The sequence below is a fragment of the Geospiza fortis genome, unplaced genomic scaffold (genome assembly GCF_000277835.1).
Source record: "Geospiza fortis unplaced genomic scaffold, GeoFor_1.0 scaffold548, whole genome shotgun sequence".
Lineage (NCBI taxonomy): Eukaryota > Metazoa > Chordata > Aves > Passeriformes > Thraupidae > Geospiza > Geospiza fortis.
The window spans coordinates 220,389-238,953 of NW_005054511.1; the positions used below are offsets into that span (position 1 = coordinate 220,389).

Consider the following 18,565-nt stretch of genomic DNA (forward strand, 5'->3'; position numbering starts at 1 on the left):
TCAGTCACAAAGCTCAGCCCAGCTGCAGTGCCCCCAGGTCATGGAGTATCTCCATACAGCTCCCTCTGAGCTCCCCAGAGCAGTCATGGGTTGAAGCACACAAGCAGGGCTGCAGTGCCCAGCCTGTGCCTGGGCAGTTGGCACCTCACAGGTGTCAGGAAATCACTTTTCTCCCTTGCTAGGTCACACACAGACTCCTCTTTCAGCTGCCTTTGTAGGGTTTGTTACTGTTTCCTGACTAAGTTTTCACAGTATGTTCATCCTTGCCACAGCCCAGGTTAAAAAGGACAGAGCAACATCCCAAATCTGGTGGAACAGTGTCTGGAAGATGGGGGTAGATTATTTTCCCCAAGGTAACCTGGGTGAAAAGTGAGGCAAGGAACAAAAAGCTGAGAGTCTTATTTCCACCCTGCTTTTTCCTGGGGTGCAGCACAATGTCCAGGACATGCTGTGCAGTTGCATCTTGCTGAGCCCATGGGCATTCTGCTCCAAGAGGGAACTCCCTTCGCCACTGCTGAGGGGCTGCTGGGTGTGAGAATGATGGTCAACCACCCTTAAGATCTTTTGAGTGGTCTCCAAGTAGTTTGAGTGAAGTACCAAGCAGTTTCAGCTGAAAGGACTGATATAAATTAAAAATTAGTGACTTGTGGCACCTTGAAAAGCAGCCCCAGCCTTAGGATTTTTATATTTTAAAGCTTCCCCTGTTTTTCCTTTTGCCTGCAGGGAGGCTCGTCCTGCTGGCTGGCTCAGCACACAGAGGAGAGTTTGGTGTGGCTGTGATTGACAGGGCCATGGTGTTCTGTCAAGGAGGTTTTGATTTAAAAACCAAGTGGTTTTGGGAAATTTCAATGGAATAGCTTCCAGTGACCTGAACTGAAGCTGCCTTTCAAGCACAGGGATGCTCATCCTTTTCTACCCCCTTTCCTTCTCTAATCCATCTGCAATTCTTGTGGGGAGACAGAGAGGTCTCTGTTATTTCCTGGTCTATGCTATTTTTTCCTCTCTCCCTGTCTTTCAGCACTGAAGTATCTCAGCAATGCCAGGAGGCTGGTATGCCCCGGGAGGGTAAGAATAGTCTACAATGGCAGAGATCACTCCTGTTGTTGCTTGTCCACTTGCAGTTGCTTGGACAGAGGATCCACACAGAGGTAGGAGCAATTGGATCTGACAAGCTAGAGCTTTTGTAAGGCAATGTGTTAAAGCCTGAAGATGATCAACATTCAAAACCAACAGTCCTGTTCAAATAATCAAAATAATCCTTTATCAACCCATTGTTTTGGCTGAGTTCCTGATTTCTGTCCTTGACCCTCAGCAAAAATTCCTTCCTTTTTTATTTTTTCTTGCCTTTTTTCTTGCCTCTTTCCTGTCTAGGTCTAATCTCCTTTGGAAATGACAAAACTGTTAGGACATCAGGAGCTGGAAGTGTTTTGAGCCTGTTCAAACATGGAGCACTGGGACTCGCTGGGATTTTTGATAGTCACACTCAACTATAATGTGACTATTGTAGGTAAGTACTTTAAAAGAGCTCACTTCTTTCTTTTGCTGCTTCAAATCCTGAAGCCACCCAAGTACCCTACTGACAATCAACTTTAATTTCAGGCTGTGGTTCTGTGATCTGTACAGTAAGTTGTTTCCTTGATACCTGATAGAAGAGGTTAATGTATTTATTTTCTTGTTAAACAGATTACTTCTCTTTCCTTGATAGTTTTTTCCTGAACATTACATAAAATGTTCTGGCAAGGTTTTCACATTTGGGTCTTGATGACTGGGCTCCTTGTCAGCTGGAAGAAGGGATCATGGTTAAAACACACAGAAGTAATGCTGAACTTCTACCACCTAAAGTAGAATGCATGTGATAGCTTTAGTAACAAATTAAAAAACTTAAAGAAGAGAGCAGAAGACCCACTGTCTTTTACAGGAGGAAGTTTGTGGTTACTACCATTGTGGTTAATTATTGCTTTTCATTCTTTATTTTTGTAAACAAATAAGGATCATATGCTTATCATTTTAAAAAAAAAGCAAACCCAAACAAAATGCCATTTTCTTTTCCTTAGCTAGCTGTTTGCTCTTTATTTTTCACCTGTGTAATTTAAATAAGATTCTGTTCCTCTTTCATGTGCTACTTTGAACAAAGTGTGAGCCAGAGGAAAACTTTCAAGGGCCCTTTAAAGACCCTTTGCCTGCAGCAGTTGCTGTAGTTTATGCTGTGCACTGCAGGGAGCATCCAGCTGAGCCCCAGCAGGGCTGCTGGAGAGGTTTGTTCTTGTGTGTTAAATCAAGATTGGGTCTTTAGGGACAGGGATGCATGGAGGGGTTATCTCTCAAATGTATGTCACACTAAACTACTTCCTAAGGAGCCATTGATTTTTCTTAAGCAGTACTCCCCATTGTACATGTTCAAATTAAAAATTGATAGTGAAATAACATGTAGTATTTTGAGCCTAATTAACTAATGAGCTTCAAACACTTTGAGGTCTTCACAGGGAAAAAAAATGCTACCAAAGGATGAAACACGGTTTGCTAAATATGACAGATTCTGTAGAGCTGGTGTTTCCTATTGACCCACTGTCAAAAAGTGAGTAACAGCACAGCCTGCCAGCAAACACAGGCAGCTGGAAACACAGCAAAACCACCACTACCACCCAGGTGATTAAAGATAAAATGGAAAAGCTTCAATTTATTTAGGGTTGGATAATCTATTATTTTGCCAGGAGCAGCAGTTTCTCTGATGATCTCTCATCAGCCTTAGATATTCTTCACTTTTTTCCCTTCAGAGTGCAGTTTTACTGTTCTAGCTCATAATCAGTCTACTGGCCACAAATGGTTTTTAGAGGGCACTTGAACTGTATGTTCAGTACAATAATAGGTATCACACGATGTTGTGGAAATATTTGAATATTTTAAATTCACACCAACTACTGGGAAATAGCTTTATGGGAAATGTAGAAGAAAATGCTCCAAGGCAACACCCATAAATAGTTTTATAGTTTACAGAAAAATCCTTTGTGACATTTTTTAAAGCCTTTATAGTGTGTATTGGTGCTATTTCACAGATTGCACACAAAACCTTGTGTGCATGTGAGATGTGCATTCACTATTAATAACTTGAGCTTTTCAGTACATTTCTCAGCCATTAATTCTGTATAATATACTTCCTTAGTCACTGAGTCTTGCTCTTTCTCTGCCTGTGTTTACAATTAATGTCTTAGCAATACTTTAAAACAGAATTAATCTTTAATGTTGTTTTTTCCCCCCTCTTTTTGTTTTCAAACATTTTTTCCTCTTTTTTTTGTAGAGGATTATTAAATTACTTTTTCAAAACTATATAGGGAATTGGTGATGGGATTCTAAAGGAAACATGAGAAATTCAAATGCTAAACTGAACTTCAGATGTTGAATATGTGTTTGTACAGAATGCATTTTTAACTTTTGACAACAGAATGGTATATCTTCAAGCCTTCCTATCCTGCCCGGGAAAAGGTTTTAGATTTTCACAGAATCACAGAATGGTCTGATAGAAGGGAACTTTATGTCTGAGTGGAGAAAAGCTGCTCACAGAGGTGAACAAATGTTGGAAATCATGGCCAAGATGGGACAACCAAAGAAGCAACAGAGAGAAATGTCTGGGGTGTACATTTGCACAAATCTATGTTTGTAGAACACTTTGCATAAATTTGCTAATAATAAAAATAATAACTAGTTAATAGCTTGCTAGTAAATACCATTCTAAACACAGCTGAGATTTTGTTGGCCAAAGTAAACTTTACATACAAGGTCGTGGCCAAGACCAAGAACAAATACTATGTCATGGAGCAAACTTTTCTGTCTAGATGAGTCTCATACTGTGTTACCTGAACTGTATTGTTGAAATAGGACAAAATTCAGGTGCAGGACCTCAACAACAAGGAAAAACTGTGAGTGAAATGGATTATTTAGTCAGTTTTGATCTCTTTTTATCAGAGTGTTTTCATTAGGTTTCTGTTGGCATGGCTTATTATATGCTTGACTCCTACATTGTTGAGTCTAGATGAAGATTATGTAATATGTCAGAAAATACACATTTTCACTGGATTTTCAGTCCCAGTCAAGAAAAAAAAAAGGAGCTAGTAAAAGGGAAAATTATTTCTTCAAATGCCTCATGTATAGAAAGAGCATCATTGCAAGACCTGCCTTCCTTCTCAGGATCTGACTCTTTCTTACCTTTCCTTCTCTTCAGGGAAGCTCTGGCTGATGTTGATGATCCTGCTGCGCATGGCAGTGGTGGTGTTAGGAGGCTACCCCCTGTACCAGGATGAGCAGGAGCGCTTTGTGTGCAACACCCTGCAGCCAGGATGCTCCAACGTTTGCTATGACTTGTTCTCTCCCGTGTCTCACTTTAGGTTCTGGCTCATTCAGACTGTGTCTATCCTGCTGCCCTATGCTGCGTTCAGCATTTATGTTTTGCACAAGGTGGCTGTGCACGTTGTCAGAATGCACTGTCTGGTGCATGAGTGCAAGAGGAACAAGGGTTTATCAAGCCCCAAAAATGTGAAGGAGCTCTGTAGAAGTGCAGTTGTCAATAGAGTAGATTGTGGTGCAGACAACCTAAGTGTCCTTAATTTTTCAGGGGCATATACCATTCATCTTTTTGTTAGGACCCTACTTGAGGTTGCCTTTGCAGCTGTGCAATATTTTCTTTTTGGATTTTTTGTTCCTGACCGCTTTTCGTGCCACCACTCACCTTGCACGAGCGCTGTTGACTGCTACATCTCCAGGCCCACTGAGAAATCCATCATGATGATTTTCATCTGGGGGGTGAGCAGTCTGTCCTTCCTGCTCAGCCTTGCTGATCTCGTCTGCGCTCTCCGGAGAACAACAGCAAGGAACCAAAAGAACAAGCAGCTGGCAAACCTCTGCAGAGACAAGGAGTGCAGGATACATCTTCCCCCAGCCCAGCACAGTAGCTCCTCTCCACCTCAAAATGAGGATGGCCCAGCAGCAAACAGCTGTCAGATCAGTGATGGCTGCTGCTCACCTCTCCCTGAGGAGGAAGAAGAGGCTGTTCTTCATCCTGGAGGTGTCCCCCAGCAAAGTGCCAGCACTAACCTCAGCAGCAATAATTTCTGTGTGCCAGGAGACCTTGGTGCTAAGCAGCAGAGCACTGAAGAGCCCTTGTGTGCCAGTGACCCCCAAGGAACTCCCTGCAGCCAAGTGAGACCCAGACTTCAGCAAGACTTCATTAAAGATACTGCCCTGGCTTTGAGGCCTCAGATGGAGTCTCCCCTTGGAGTTTCTTCCTCTCTTGTTCAGAGCAAGCTTTTAGGGTTCTACCCTTCAGCTGAGCTAAAAAGCCCTGATGAACAATCAAATTATAGCAGCTCTAGCTGCCTGAGGTCAAAAAAGTCTGAATGGGTATAGAAGCCAGAGGGAACACTGTGCTGTGACCTTGGCAGGGCAAATCATTGCATCACTGAAGAGGCTTCAGGGAGTTTCAGCTGAATCCCTTGGCTGTGGTCATGCTGCAGAGACATTCTACTCCAATAGAGAAGAAGAGAAAACTTTGGATAAGAGTTTGAAGGGTATTAAATTAAGGGACATGTTCTTTAGAAAATGTGTGTGACATCTTTATGGGTTTTTTGCATGTAGATGGTTTAAAGAGGCTGTGGACTGTTGCTGATGTGACTGACCTGGTTTTCCAGGAGCATGTGTGAAACCTAGTTTTATTGCAAAGATAGGCTGTCTACTCTCAGAAGTCTAATTTATCTCCTCATACTAAATTCTCAAAGACCACTCTAAGACAGGATATTCAAGAAGAAGACTAGACAGTGAATAAAATAAAAACACTTGTTTTGTAGCAAAGTGTTAGTTTAAAACCCCTGGATCCTATTGCTTGAAGGCAATACCCTCTCCCAGCTAGCAGTGCCAGGGCAGTTCCTTTCTCTGACACTGATGCCAGCTGCAGCCTGACCACACCTGAGATATTCAACTATAGCACCTTCCAGTACCTAGAGGGGCCTGAATGAAAGCCAGAGAGGGACTTTCTACAAGGGCATGTAGTGATAGGACAAGGAGAAATTGCTTCAAACTGAAGTAGGGTAGGTTTAGATTAGAGACAAAGAAAAATTTTTTTACTTGGTGGTGGCAAAGCAGTGGAAGAGTTTGCCCAGAGAAGCTGTGGATGTCCCGGATGTCCCACACCTGGAGGTGTTCAAGGTCAGGCTGGATGCAGCTTTGAGCACTCTGGTTTCATGGAAAGTGTCATTGCCTATGGCAGGGGTGGTGGAACCATATGATCTTTAATGTCCCTTCCAACCCAAACCATTCTATGAACTACAACAACCTCCAAAACAGAGTGGCTGCATCCACATCAGCTGCTGGGCATGGTCCTGTGCTTGGGAATTTCTCAGGAGACAGCAAGGAGGTGTGAGCCAGAAGGGTGTCAGGGAGTGCTCCAGCAGCTTGACAGGGACTGAGCAGCGATGCTCGTGCTGCACTGACACCTCTACAGGGTGTTACTTCTCAGCCTTAAATAGGCACACAGGGCTCTCAGTTTCAGGAGGTGGGAATGAGTCACCTGCCCTGCTTTAGGGGTCTCTGGTAAGATGAGTCACTTTCTAGACACACCTATTTCTCCCACAATATGATTATCTCAGACCTGGGTTTAGGGAAAATGGTTTCTGCCCTGAAAGAAGGATATAGTGGCAATGTCTATATCAAAGTGCTCACCCTCTTTGTCTGACAGACTCATAATGCTAATAATTTGAAAACATGTCTAAATTGAGTGAATCACAGAAGATTTTATTGCAATTACACTTTGTGCCTTCCTTCAGTGTTAATTCTGTCACATTTGCATAAGCGTGGTCCAGCACCAGAGCACAGCAGTGCGTGAGATGAATTTTCTTTTAGCTACAAGTCAGTGGGGTTTGAAGGTTGCATATACCTGCAGATCACCAGTGGGAGTGGATGTGGAGGAGCATGTACCCAGAGAAATGTGCTGGTGGTAGTGTCTTATAAAACAAATTATTCTGAGGGTGTCAAGTGTCAAAAACTGGTGTTTGTAGATCCTGCTTGGTGCTTTGGTGCAGTTTAGAGCAGGCACAGATCCAGCCTTGCTCCTGGGCTGCCAAATAACAAGTTTCTGTAATAACTCAAGGGCTGGCTCCCATGTGCAGGGCATGAAGAGACAACACCTTTCACAGTCTACCTTCTCTCTCTTATGGGTGCAGAAGTCTTCAAGACAGGCTTGTCTCACCTGTGTATTATTTCTCACATGTATAAGGTAAAGACTAGCAATTATCCCTTCTCTTCTGCATTCCCCCAGAATTAGGTGGCTTAATAGGTAGACAGAACTCCTCTTTGGGTCAGGAACAGAGTACTTTGGGATCCTGAGGTAGGCTATGGGCATTTTTAATTACTATCTTCTAAGTAAGGTTTTCCTCTCCATTACCTCTGTTTGTTCCTGTTATTGTGCATGCTTGTTGTGTGATTTGTCATTTCCAGGGTAGAAGCAGCATTAATTATTAAACTTATCATAGGCAGAAAAACATTAAATATTTAAACTTCTCGTCCTTCAAAGCCTCTTTAATGGGGTCTGTGCTGATTACACATGCCATGACAAAACATTGCAACAATGAAACCTTTTATGATTCATTGCATCCTCTCAGATGTGAGAAGGAATGCAAGGAGCAAACGTGGATTCAGCCTATTGCATACACCCCGCAGCATGAGATATAAATAGGGTAGGATAAATAATAAATGCCTCGTGGCTGGACACAGTTTGGGTTTTTTCTCTCTGGTTAGACATTTTTTAATGACTGAAGAGTCTCGTTTGAAATTGGAAAGATCCTCTTTGTGTTTGAAATGGAAAGTGAAATTAGTGGATGTCTTCATTTGTCTGCAGAGACTGTGGCCTTTGGGTTGTGCTGCATCTCTGCAAACCCGGCTGATTTTGGGACTTGTGGCTCCATTGAAACATAATTCAGAGTCAGTGTAACAAGCTCTTAATGTGTTTATAAAAATTGCATATTAAAAGAAAAATTTGGTATGGAATTTTCCCTGGGCAGTGAATAGAAACCTCTGGCATCAACAACCTGCTCCTAGGGCAGTGACTCAGGATTTTTACTACTATTTCTCCAAGTCATATTTATTAATTACAGAGATGCAGCAAGGTCAGCTGATTTGTCAGCAAGGGAAGAAGTGTAAAGGAAGTTTGAACTGTTATGAACTTGCAGAGCTCAATGAAATTAAAAGTGATGGTTGGGAGGGACATCCACTGTGGGGAGGAGAAAATAGCCAGAAAAGATCTGCTTGAAAAAACAAAGATCAGCTCTACTTTCTCCTTGTATTCAGTATCACTCAATGTGGAGATGCTGTAGACATGTCTAGATGTCTTAGAGTGGGAGAAGAACTGAGACATGTGAAGCAAAGAAACAGTAAGTCTTTCTGCTCTTAAAACAAAAAATTAATCTTTTAAATTCATGTATTGGTTTTGTAAGTCCTTCCAGAAATTATTGCATACTCAGAAAAACGTTACAAAATGTTCTTATTATGTTTAGCAATGTTTAAATAATTTCTTAACCTATCTACTTCAGAAAATAATTTCAAATATGGGTTGAAAGCACAGTTCTCCTCAAACTGTCCTCAGGGAGCTTTGTCTTGTGCTCAAAGTGCAGGTGTCACTTGCACTCTGAGGTGGCTTTATGGAACAATACAGAAGATATATATATTTCTTCTCATCCAGCCTCATGTGGTGCTGACCATGAGATTATACAGAAAGAATTGAGCTCCCTGGATATAAGAGTTGGAACTGATCAGAAAATCTAGGATTAAATAGTTTTCATGTGAGAACTAAAATTTTTATTGGAAAATTATAAAATGTCTTACAAATGTTTTTGTTCTTAGTATCTTTAATTGCAGTTCAAGAGCGATTCTCTTGCTAAACAAGTATCTAGTAGGCTGCTAGAGGCACAGATTTTTCATGTTTTCTACGCAGCAAAATCAAGTATCACTGGAAGTTTCTGCAGTATGAACATGATTGAAAGAAAAAAACATCAATTTTGTTGCCTCTAACTAAAATATATTTACATTTTTCTCTAAACAAATATTTTTTCAATTTTTTTTGTTTTGTTTTGTAATATATTTTGAAATACCAAAGTCAAAGCCAAACTAGTTTAGAAGCCAAGTTTCAGTCAGTTATAATCACTTTATCCTCTTCTTGCACTTTTTATGTTGGGTCACTTTGATTTACTCTCAGCAGCATAACAGAAAGCTGTGACTGTCTCTCTTTTCTTGTGAAAGACGTTGTAGACAGGTGTCTAGGGAATGTATAATTTCGTGTCAGCAGCAGTTGTTCTCCATGAATATCTCAGTTCAGCCCAGAATAAGTATTAAATCTGAAGTTAGCAGTGTAGAGACATCCTCAATGTATTCTTTCAAGTTATTATCTGCCCTTACTTGATACATCATTATTTCAATTAGCTTTCTGAAATAAATCCTTAAAGAGCATATTAATTGGGCATTATATTATTGTAATGTCCTGATTACAATGGAGAAAAGATAAATTGTTACTGCTTGTAGTATTTTAGGACAATAAAGAAATACATCTCAAAAAATAGGACAGTGGAGTAGTTCAAAAGGCTGTTCTTTAATTTCTGTCTTTTGATCTGCTTTTAATAGCCTGATGTACTCCACTGACAGAGAAGTAATTTTACAGCATAATGTCTTACATTTTAATTGAGTTGCTGAAATGTTCTGCAGATTAGATGGTCTCTGCTCACTCCTAGCATGAGCTCTTGGCCTGTGATACCCAGCAATGGCAGCTCTGAAAGATGAGTTCACCAAGGCAGAAATCTGATCAGAATGGATCAACTGCATCTCTAGGTTAAAATTATCCCGTGTCCATGCAGATAGATTGCAATCACAATCTGCTTCACTAGCTTCTGATTTCTCCCACTTTACTGTCTGTTTCCTTCCATTTTGTTTGGCAGGCAGGAGGTCCCAGGCATCTCCACAGCTGGAATTTATTCATGGGAGTGCCCACCCAGTGCTAATTCTGAGAGCGGCTTTATAATCCTGAGCTGTTCCCACTGCTGTGGGAACGCCAGGAGGTGGAGGGCTGTCTCCAGTTCAGCGTCTGCAGGTAACACTTTATGCTGAGCACTGGATTAGCTCTGAAAAGCTTTCACTGATGGACAATTTACTGAGTGAGGATGATGGGACATTTTGAGCTTGTTGTTAGAAACTGAGGTTTATATATGGTGCTCTCAAGAACGATGGGGGATTTGAGCTCAGCAATCAGAAGTAATTTCCTTCATTTCTGGCTTTCCTATGTGAGTAACATCTATTTTGCCAGTGAGACTTTAGGCACCACAGCATTTTCTGGCACTGAAAATGTTACTTTTAGAAAAGAAATAACAATAATGGAAATAAACAGGAGATTTTGACCTAGCAGAATAAAATTTTGCATTTTACCCTGTGATGACTTGCCTTTTCCTTACACTGAAGATAGGCAATTTTTTTTATTAAGAGAAGCCAGGATAAGATGCTTTCAGAGCCCCACTTGTCCTGACAAATTAAACACCCACTTAGACACCCACTCCTTCTGCTCATTTCTCTGAGTCAGTGTGAGTGATTCTTGCTTCTGACAGACAATATACAGTGCAATGAGCTCCTTCTTTCTGGCACAAACTTTAAAGCTCTGTGCTATCTTTGGAGGTCTAGTGGAGATATTCAAAGGTAGGCAGATGAACAACTTGTGTGTGCTGGCTAACAAATCCAAGCTTTTTTCTTCTTCAGCAAGCCTCTTTCTGAAGCATTTCTCTGAAACATAAATTGGGAATATCTGTAACACAGTTTACCAGTTGTGATGCATTGACAGACACCTGTTTGTCCAGGTTCACCAGAGGCTTTCATGTACAACTTGGTGACTTGATGGGACCTGATCTTGGAGTGACTGGAGAAAAGCACAGGATTTGCATTGCAGCCCCACTTGGGTCTCCCAGCAGCCACTCAGAACTGATCCCATGGACTAAGAACCTCTATGAAATTCACAAGGTGACCTGATTTTAAGGAATGGTACAAACATAGACCTTTTGTTTTTGTAATATAGATAGACAGATGTGATAACAAATCTGCCTCATGGGTTGGAGTTACATGGAACACAGAGATACTTCAATTTAGAATAAATCAATCATAATTCTCAGAGCTTATAGCAATAGATTTTAGAATGTGCAGATAAATAGGAAATATTTTTTTTCAAATTACCTGTATCTGAGAAATATATTCCATGATTTTTACACAGAAATATCAACAACCCCTTAGAACAACAGTCTTACATTCCCTATTTACTCAGCCCTTTGTACTTCAGCAAAAATCCTAAAAACACTATGGTGAGGGGGCAGGAGGGAAGGAGTCAGGGGTTGATTAAAACATCCAAACAGTTGCTTTATTTATACATGAAGTTCCTGAAATATTCCTACAAGGCTCATTTCCAGAAACAACTTGGCTCAGCACACTTTATCTCTTGAGAAGTTTTGCTACAAATTGAAAGCAAAGGCTTTAGCAAAACATTTAGGTTGTTTATTTCTGTTGACACGCTCACTGGTATCCATCAGTAATATTCTTGTTGTGTAGAACCTGGGATTCAGCCCACTAGACCCTGGACACCAGGTCAGCTGAAACATAGTCCCACACTGCTTCTGACACCAAATTTTGTACAAATTCTGCCCTGATTTTGGAGTGTGTGCAGATATCATAAGGATAGTCCAGCTGGGGCACCAAAATACAACTTTCATGTCTCTCCAGTCCCTACAGAGCTGCCCTCTGCATCCCTCAGGCAGCCTGCAGGCCCTGCCAATACACTCTGAACTCTGAGGACTTCTGCTGATGAATGAGAATTTAGTAGATCACTCGAAGCTGATCCCGTGCTATAGGGCTGCACTGAGAAACTGTGCAAAGCTAAGGCCAGACAGGGCAGCTGTTTATTACAATTGTGAGCACAAGTCTGTGGCTGCAATGTTAACTACAGATAAATTTATTTGGATTGGAGAATCATCAGGATCTTCCTCAAAAATGGACTACACAAAGCATATCATGAGGGTGTGGGTGCCTCAGTCAGCACCTGACAAGAGCTCACCCACCATCTCGGGGAGCACTGAGCTCTCCTGGTGGAGTGTTCCCTGGAGTTTCCATGTTAGTGTCCATGTTATTGTTGGCAGGAATCAGTTTGTAAAGAGGAGGTGCTGGTAAGTGCCAGCTAGCTCCCATTTTGCCAGAGCCTTTATATTCTCTCTGCCTTGATGCCAGATGGGCTCTCATGGTGCAGAAGGCTGTGTTTGTCCAGGGCACAGCTGCGCCCTGTGTGAGGCTGCCCCAGCTGCCAGCACACACCTCAAAAAGCAGCAAGGTGCAGTCTCCACCATCCACCTAGGAGCACCTCTTCCATAGTTTCCAGGATCTTTGGCAGTGTGTTTCCAAAAAATGAGGCGGGACTTGGTTGGCAGCTTGTCTGCATTGCTGTGTCTGACTGATCCAGCCCGCAAGCAGCAGCCGTGCAGCTACTGAAGAGGCAGGATCCTGGTATGAAGGGAGACACAGGAAAGGGGAAAATGGGATAAACATCATCTTCAGCTGCATACAAAGCATTCCTTGCTGTTTTTCCCCTCTTTGCCTGACAGGATCCATCTCCTCCTCCATGTTATGCTGGTATGCTGGGATGAGCTGAACATCCTTGATGCAATGGAAGATGCCAACTGATGGCAAATCCACTTTCCAGAAGGGATTCTCTTGCTTCATCATGGCCTTGGCAGTCAGTCCTACACTGGTGATGGTTTCTGTCTGTCCAGAATTGTGTCTCAGCATTCTTTGTGTCTAACAGAGGTCAGATGGTGACTTTGGGGAAGATGGTTCCCATTTGTACCTGGGTGCCTGGCAGTTTGAAGGGAATGCCACCAGCACAGGTGGTAGTGGTGGTGACATGCAATGCAGGTCACAGGAACCAAGGAAAAGCTGCTCTGCTTGCAGCCATGGGCCTTTTGCAGCTCTGGGACTGGCTTAATTGACCAGGCTTTTAACTGAGAGAAAAACCTTTGTAAAAGCTGCTTTAGACAGTCAATACAGACCTGTAGCCATGATATTTTCTGGAAAATTCTTTCCTCAGGATTTTTGCTCCTGAGAAACTGAGAGGCCTCAGGAACTAAATGTAAAAAATGGTTATCTGCTGCTGTGGAATGCAACGGGTGGATCTGTGATTGGTCTCATGTGGTTGTTTCTAATTAATGGCCAATCACAGTCAGCTGGCTTGGACTCTCTTTTCAAGAAGCAAGCCTTTGGTATTCATTCCTTTTCTATTCTTAGCTAGCCTTCTGATGAAATCCTGTCTTCTATTCTTTTAGTATAGTTTTAATATAATATATATCATAAAATAATAAATCAAGCCTTCTGAAACATGGAGTCAGATCCTCGTCTCTTCCCTCATCCTAAGACCCCTGTGAACACAGTCGCACAGACCAAGTAGCTTTACTGGCAGAAAACCTTACCAGAGAGAGGTCTGTGAACATGAGCATGTTTTTGGAAGCTCTGTTATATTGGTTTTCCCATTAGAATGGGTTTGCATTGTTAGGACTGTGCCAGCTGTGCAAGCTCTGGGGCAGGCAGCTGTCAATTGTGCTTGGAGACTGCTCTCACAAAACAGAGGGACCTTTGTCCTTCTCTTGAAGATTTATGTAGCATTTAGGTCCAAACTCCTGGTGGCATTAGTCTGAAGAGGTCTATAGCTGGGAAGGCTTCACATTACCTTGGCTGTTTTTCTTAACAAATAAAAGAATTGTGGCTCCCTGTCAGTTCCCCAAAGCCCCAGTCAGTGCACACCAGGAGCCAGAGTCCCATCTGTCAAACGCCCACTGATGGACATGAGCATGGAGAGCTTGTGGGTGTTTTTCTGAGAGTGAGTGCTTCCTCTTGGCTGCCAGTGCTGTGTAAAGATGGAAGATTTACAGCCCACAGATCTGGTGCACATCCAAGTCTGGTCCCTGGCCCAGGCTGAACCCCTGCTGCCTTCCTTCTCCCCTCTGCCATAAGATATTGGAGAGCAGCATTGGCTTTTGGAGAGCGTAGGAGGCTTCCACACTAAATACCAGGGCTAGGACAGTTCTCAGACAATGCCTGAAAATGCCAGGCTCAGGTGTGAGACCTTCTTTCCCCATAGGTTTTTGTTCTTTAGCAGTACTTAGCAAGCTGAGTTACAAAAGATTTTGTTTCAGGAAACATTAGGTTGAAGCATGCTACTGTTTTATTTGAACATATTTGCTGCTCTCTAGAGGAGCTCATGGAACTTGCATGATTTAAGGATATGTGGTTAGGTACTTTAAGTGGTCCTAAAATTTGGATAAATGAAGAAAATTTCAAAAAGGAGGAAAACCGAAGTAAAAAATAGGCTCTGTAAAATTTTGTCAGGAAATGAAGCAACAGCAAAATAGAACTTAAAGAACAGAGAAGTTAATATATGACAAAGAGGTAGAAGAAAGCATGTGAGGGGACTGCCAAAAGAGGTTTACCAAAATAACACCTTTTCAATAAATTATGATTATACTGAACAAATTATTATTATACCAATCAAAGGCCTTGTCAAGAATAACACTCCCTCTCCAAATCCTTAGCAGACAAGGTGCAGAGTGCTTTTAAGGGGTCAAAGAGGTCAGGGCAGTGGCTAAGAAGAAACCTCTCTACACAACAATCGAAACTATACATTGTGCCAGCTTGTACAAAGATATGAGAGAGCCCAGCAAATAATGTAAAACTCGAGCAAACAGCAATTAAAGAAGCCATCAGCAAGAAAATACTGAAATCTTGCAACAGAGATGATAGAAATAATCAGCAGCCTCTCTTGGGAGGGTTCAGCTCAAGGTTAAGACACCTACATTTGTCACAGAGCTGTGAGGTCGGGGTCAATAGTCCCACCACACTTTGAGGAGATCTGGTCAAATCCAGATCTGGGCTGCAATAAGTTGCCCACAAAAAGTATCCCATGCTATTAGAGTTGCCAGAGGGTAACTGAGATATTCACCTGTGTCTTTCAGACATGACAGAAAATTACAGGAGACCCATGTCTCCTGTTTGGACAGGCAGGGAGAGACTGGATAGGGATCTCCAGGATCACCTGGAGCCCCTGTCTGAGCAGCTGAGCTGAGGCCCACAAGTAACTTAGAGTCCAGATTCTGCTTCCATGACCTACTGACAGCATTTCTATCACCTGTTGACTACAGTAAGAGTTCATACAATGCCTTACCTAAAAAAGCCCCTATACTGAGACACCTACTTGCATTTACACATCCTAGTCTTGAGCTGAACCTCACCCTTCGCATAACCATGGCACTGGGACGGAGGGGGGTGGAGGGAGGAGGGGGAAAAAGCATAGGAAAATGTTGAGAAATAGTTAGGCAGTGAAAACAGCTAGAGAAGCACTTCTAGAGAGGATAGAGTATACTGTTTTCTAGTCAACAAAAGAGACACAGAAAGCTAATTTGGGAGAACAGCATTGCTGCTGACCTGCAGTAGCATATGATGCCAAACATTTTCACAGTAGAATTATTTAGAAAGAGAGCACAAAAGGCAAAAATCACACTGGTCATACCATTCATATATTTCAAAAAGACATCTTGCAGGCCACCACCACAACACTCCAAAATCTTCTAAAATGCAAAAAGAAAAATTGACACTCGAATCTGACTTCCACAATTACAGTCAATATGACCACATGGACCTACACTGAGCTCTTTCAATTCTCATGTGTTCTGTTGCTAAAGACTTAGTTGAGAGAAGTGCATAAAAGAAGTGTTGTATTTCCAGAGGAATATGGTAGGAAATGAAAATACACAGCTGGAGAAATGCTTCTATAGAAACAAAAAAATTGTCCAGTGTTCACAGAGACAGATGATCTCTTAGTATCAGGAAAACACAGCTGCATCAGAATCTGCCACTTCAGCCATTATTTCAAAAGACAAGACATTTAGAGGTAGACACATTTTATTTTAGGAGACATTACATAAAAACTTTGTTCTGCCCAATGTTAGTGACCGCTGACTGGAAACAAAAAATGGCAGGTGTTTCTTAAAAGCAATGCTCTTACTTTTCTCAAAGACCAAATATAATATCACTTAATGCAAAACAACTTATCACTTTCCTTCCAAATTATCTATGTAACACCTTATATTCAAAAGCTTTCATAATTTAGTTGAGATGAAACCAACAGACAGTCTATAAAAGTTGCTGTATGCACATTATTTACTTTCAGCTTCCACAGATTGTTCACTGTTGGTTTTGGACCTTACAGAAAATTCTATCCGGAATAATTTTCCATTAACTTCTTCTAAGGCAAGCAGAAATATACAATTTAAAAAATATTCTTATCTACTCTATTTTCTCAGAAGGAATTATATTTGAAAGCACTGTGTAAATTCATGGGTAAAACCCTAATTCAGAAAAGCACTCTTGTTCAGGAAAACATTTATGCACATGCTTACTTTAAGTATTTTATAAAATCTCACTGAAATCAATGGGACTTTGGCATGCACTTAAATAGCCCTTACCACCCTACATGCTTATGATCCACTTCTATTCAAGAAAGCAATCAAGCACAAGTTTCTGAATCAGGATCTAAAGGTATTCTGTGAAAACCATTTCTATTCCAAGCTCTACTAATAAATTAGGTTTTTTGTGATTTTGCTTTTTTTTTCCATTAAGAATGTATAACGTGAATGTGCTTTGCTTCATTTTAAGCTGCAAAGGCCCATTTTATGTACTGCTTGTTAAATCAGATTCTAATGATTCTTTCCCTCATGCAAATCTTTCCTCTCATTCATGGATTGTATTTAAATTCTGCTCAGCTTGTATTCATGATGCCTTGTCAGTGATTTGCATTGCTCTGAAGCATTTGCCCTGGTTGCACCCCTCACTCACTTTGGCTTGAGAACATAGAAGCCATAAATAACTCTTTAGCTGCTAAAAACAACACACACAATTCTTGTACACTAATGAGCTCCTGGATGGCAGCAATGAAGCTCCGTGTGGGTCTCCGTGGTTTCCTGATCTTGCTATTCCAAATGCCCTGTGTCCCGGAAAACTAAAATTTTACAGCTTGTTATAGCAAAATATTCTTTCTCTAGAATTTTGCAAAAAAGTAACTTCAGTTTAAAACCCACAATGATAAATGTGCTTTCCACCCCACAGGTTTGGAGAGAGAAAGTGATGCAGCTCCCTGCAGAGAGGCTGCAGCTCCGGATGGCAGCGATGTACAGAACACACAGTGCCCAAAGCTGCACAGTCTGCACGGGAAACATTTCCCCTTCCTTTCCTGAAAGATTTAATTCTGTTCCCTCCCTACATCTGGACAGAAAGCCAAAGCAAGTAATTTGTTTCCTAAGCCAGATGGTTACATTTTCTGATTTACATTGAAAGAGAGCATTTAGATTTCAACCACTGAGAAATTATGAAGGTATCATGTCTCAAACACATTTTTAATAAGTCTCTTCATAGCATGAAAACTATTCTTTTTTATTTCAGAAGATGTGAAAATGGGACATTCTGGTTGTAAGTTTATTTTTGGAAAAAAGTCAAGTAGAAAAAAATAATTTGAGACTTCAAATTGAGACTTGAGTTTTAATGCTTCTTTGTGAAGAATGTCACATATAATTATCAATGACAGAAGTCTGGAGGAAAGAACTTCCAACTAATGCATTTAAAGCATACCTGAAAGCATCAGGTACACTTGAAAGTATCCAGCATACAGCTATACCTGAAAGTATAAGGTATACAAGTCTCACGTAAGACAAGACTGATGGGATAAGAGCCCTTTTTTAATGCCACATATTTAAGAAGTTAGTGTCCAACAGAAATAGCCCAGCTTTCTCCTTTATAATATATTAGGCATCTACAGCAATGTGGCCACATCTTTCCGACTAAATTTCTCTTTTCTTGCAAAGCTGGATTTTAGGAAAGAGCATCTTAGTTTTGCGTTCTCCCCTGTTTGTTGCAGCGCTGGTGAGCCCTGCCCCGAGGGTGTCCGCAGCGCTGTGCGGGGTCAGGCAGGGACCGGCGGCTCCCATCGCCCCTCCGCGGGGAGGAGAAGCTGCGGGAAGGGCGGCAAAGCGGGAATCCCGCGGGAGCAGGAGCGGGGGAAGGCGCTGGAATTCCCGGTGTCCCCAGCGGAGGGCACTGCGGGATGGCGAGCGCTGGAGCCCCGAGCCCCGCCGCGTCCCGCTGCTGTGCCCGCACGCCTCTGCCACCGCCGCTCCGGAATTGCTGTAAACCTTCTTTCCCCTACCTGCCTGCCGTAGGGAATGGGAGGAATGAGGAATTTCGCTCCAGTACGAGCCAATTCCGCCTCAGCCCTGCGGCACCCAGGGCCCGATGGGGTCGGGAGCGCGCCGGGCAGAGCCGGGCTCGGGGCTGCGGCCGCCGGGGCTCTGCGGGGACGCGGTGGGAGAAACTGCTCTGAAAATGGAGCTGCACTGAGGACACGGCAGAGTCAGGAAATCCAGGTTTTCCTCCTAGACTCGCACCTAGGTTTCATTAGCCTGGGTATTATTACTGC

At 42.1% G+C, this 18,565-nt stretch overlaps 1 protein-coding gene across 1 annotated transcript; it reads left to right on the forward strand.

Moving 5' to 3' along the window:
• The first annotated feature begins 1,272 nt into the window (after positions 1-1,272).
• Positions 1,273-8,028, forward strand: GJD4 (gap junction protein delta 4). The gene is made up of 2 exons (XM_005428888.2): positions 1,273-1,507; positions 4,217-8,028. Exons 1-2 carry the CDS (start codon positions 1,444-1,446, stop codon positions 5,395-5,397), a joined length of 1,245 nt encoding a protein of 414 aa, XP_005428945.1. The 5' UTR covers positions 1,273-1,443; the 3' UTR covers positions 5,398-8,028.
• Positions 8,029-18,565: the final 10,537 nt, after the last annotated feature.

Coding starts and splice junctions, on each gene's coding strand:
- GJD4 (XM_005428888.2), top strand. CDS start 1,444: ATGGAGCACTGGGACTCGCTGGGATTTTTGATAGTCACACTCAACTAT. Junction 1,508..4,216: donor CTATAATGTGACTATTGTAG/GTAAGTACTTTA, acceptor CCTTCTCTTCAG/GGAAGCTCTGGCTGATGTTG.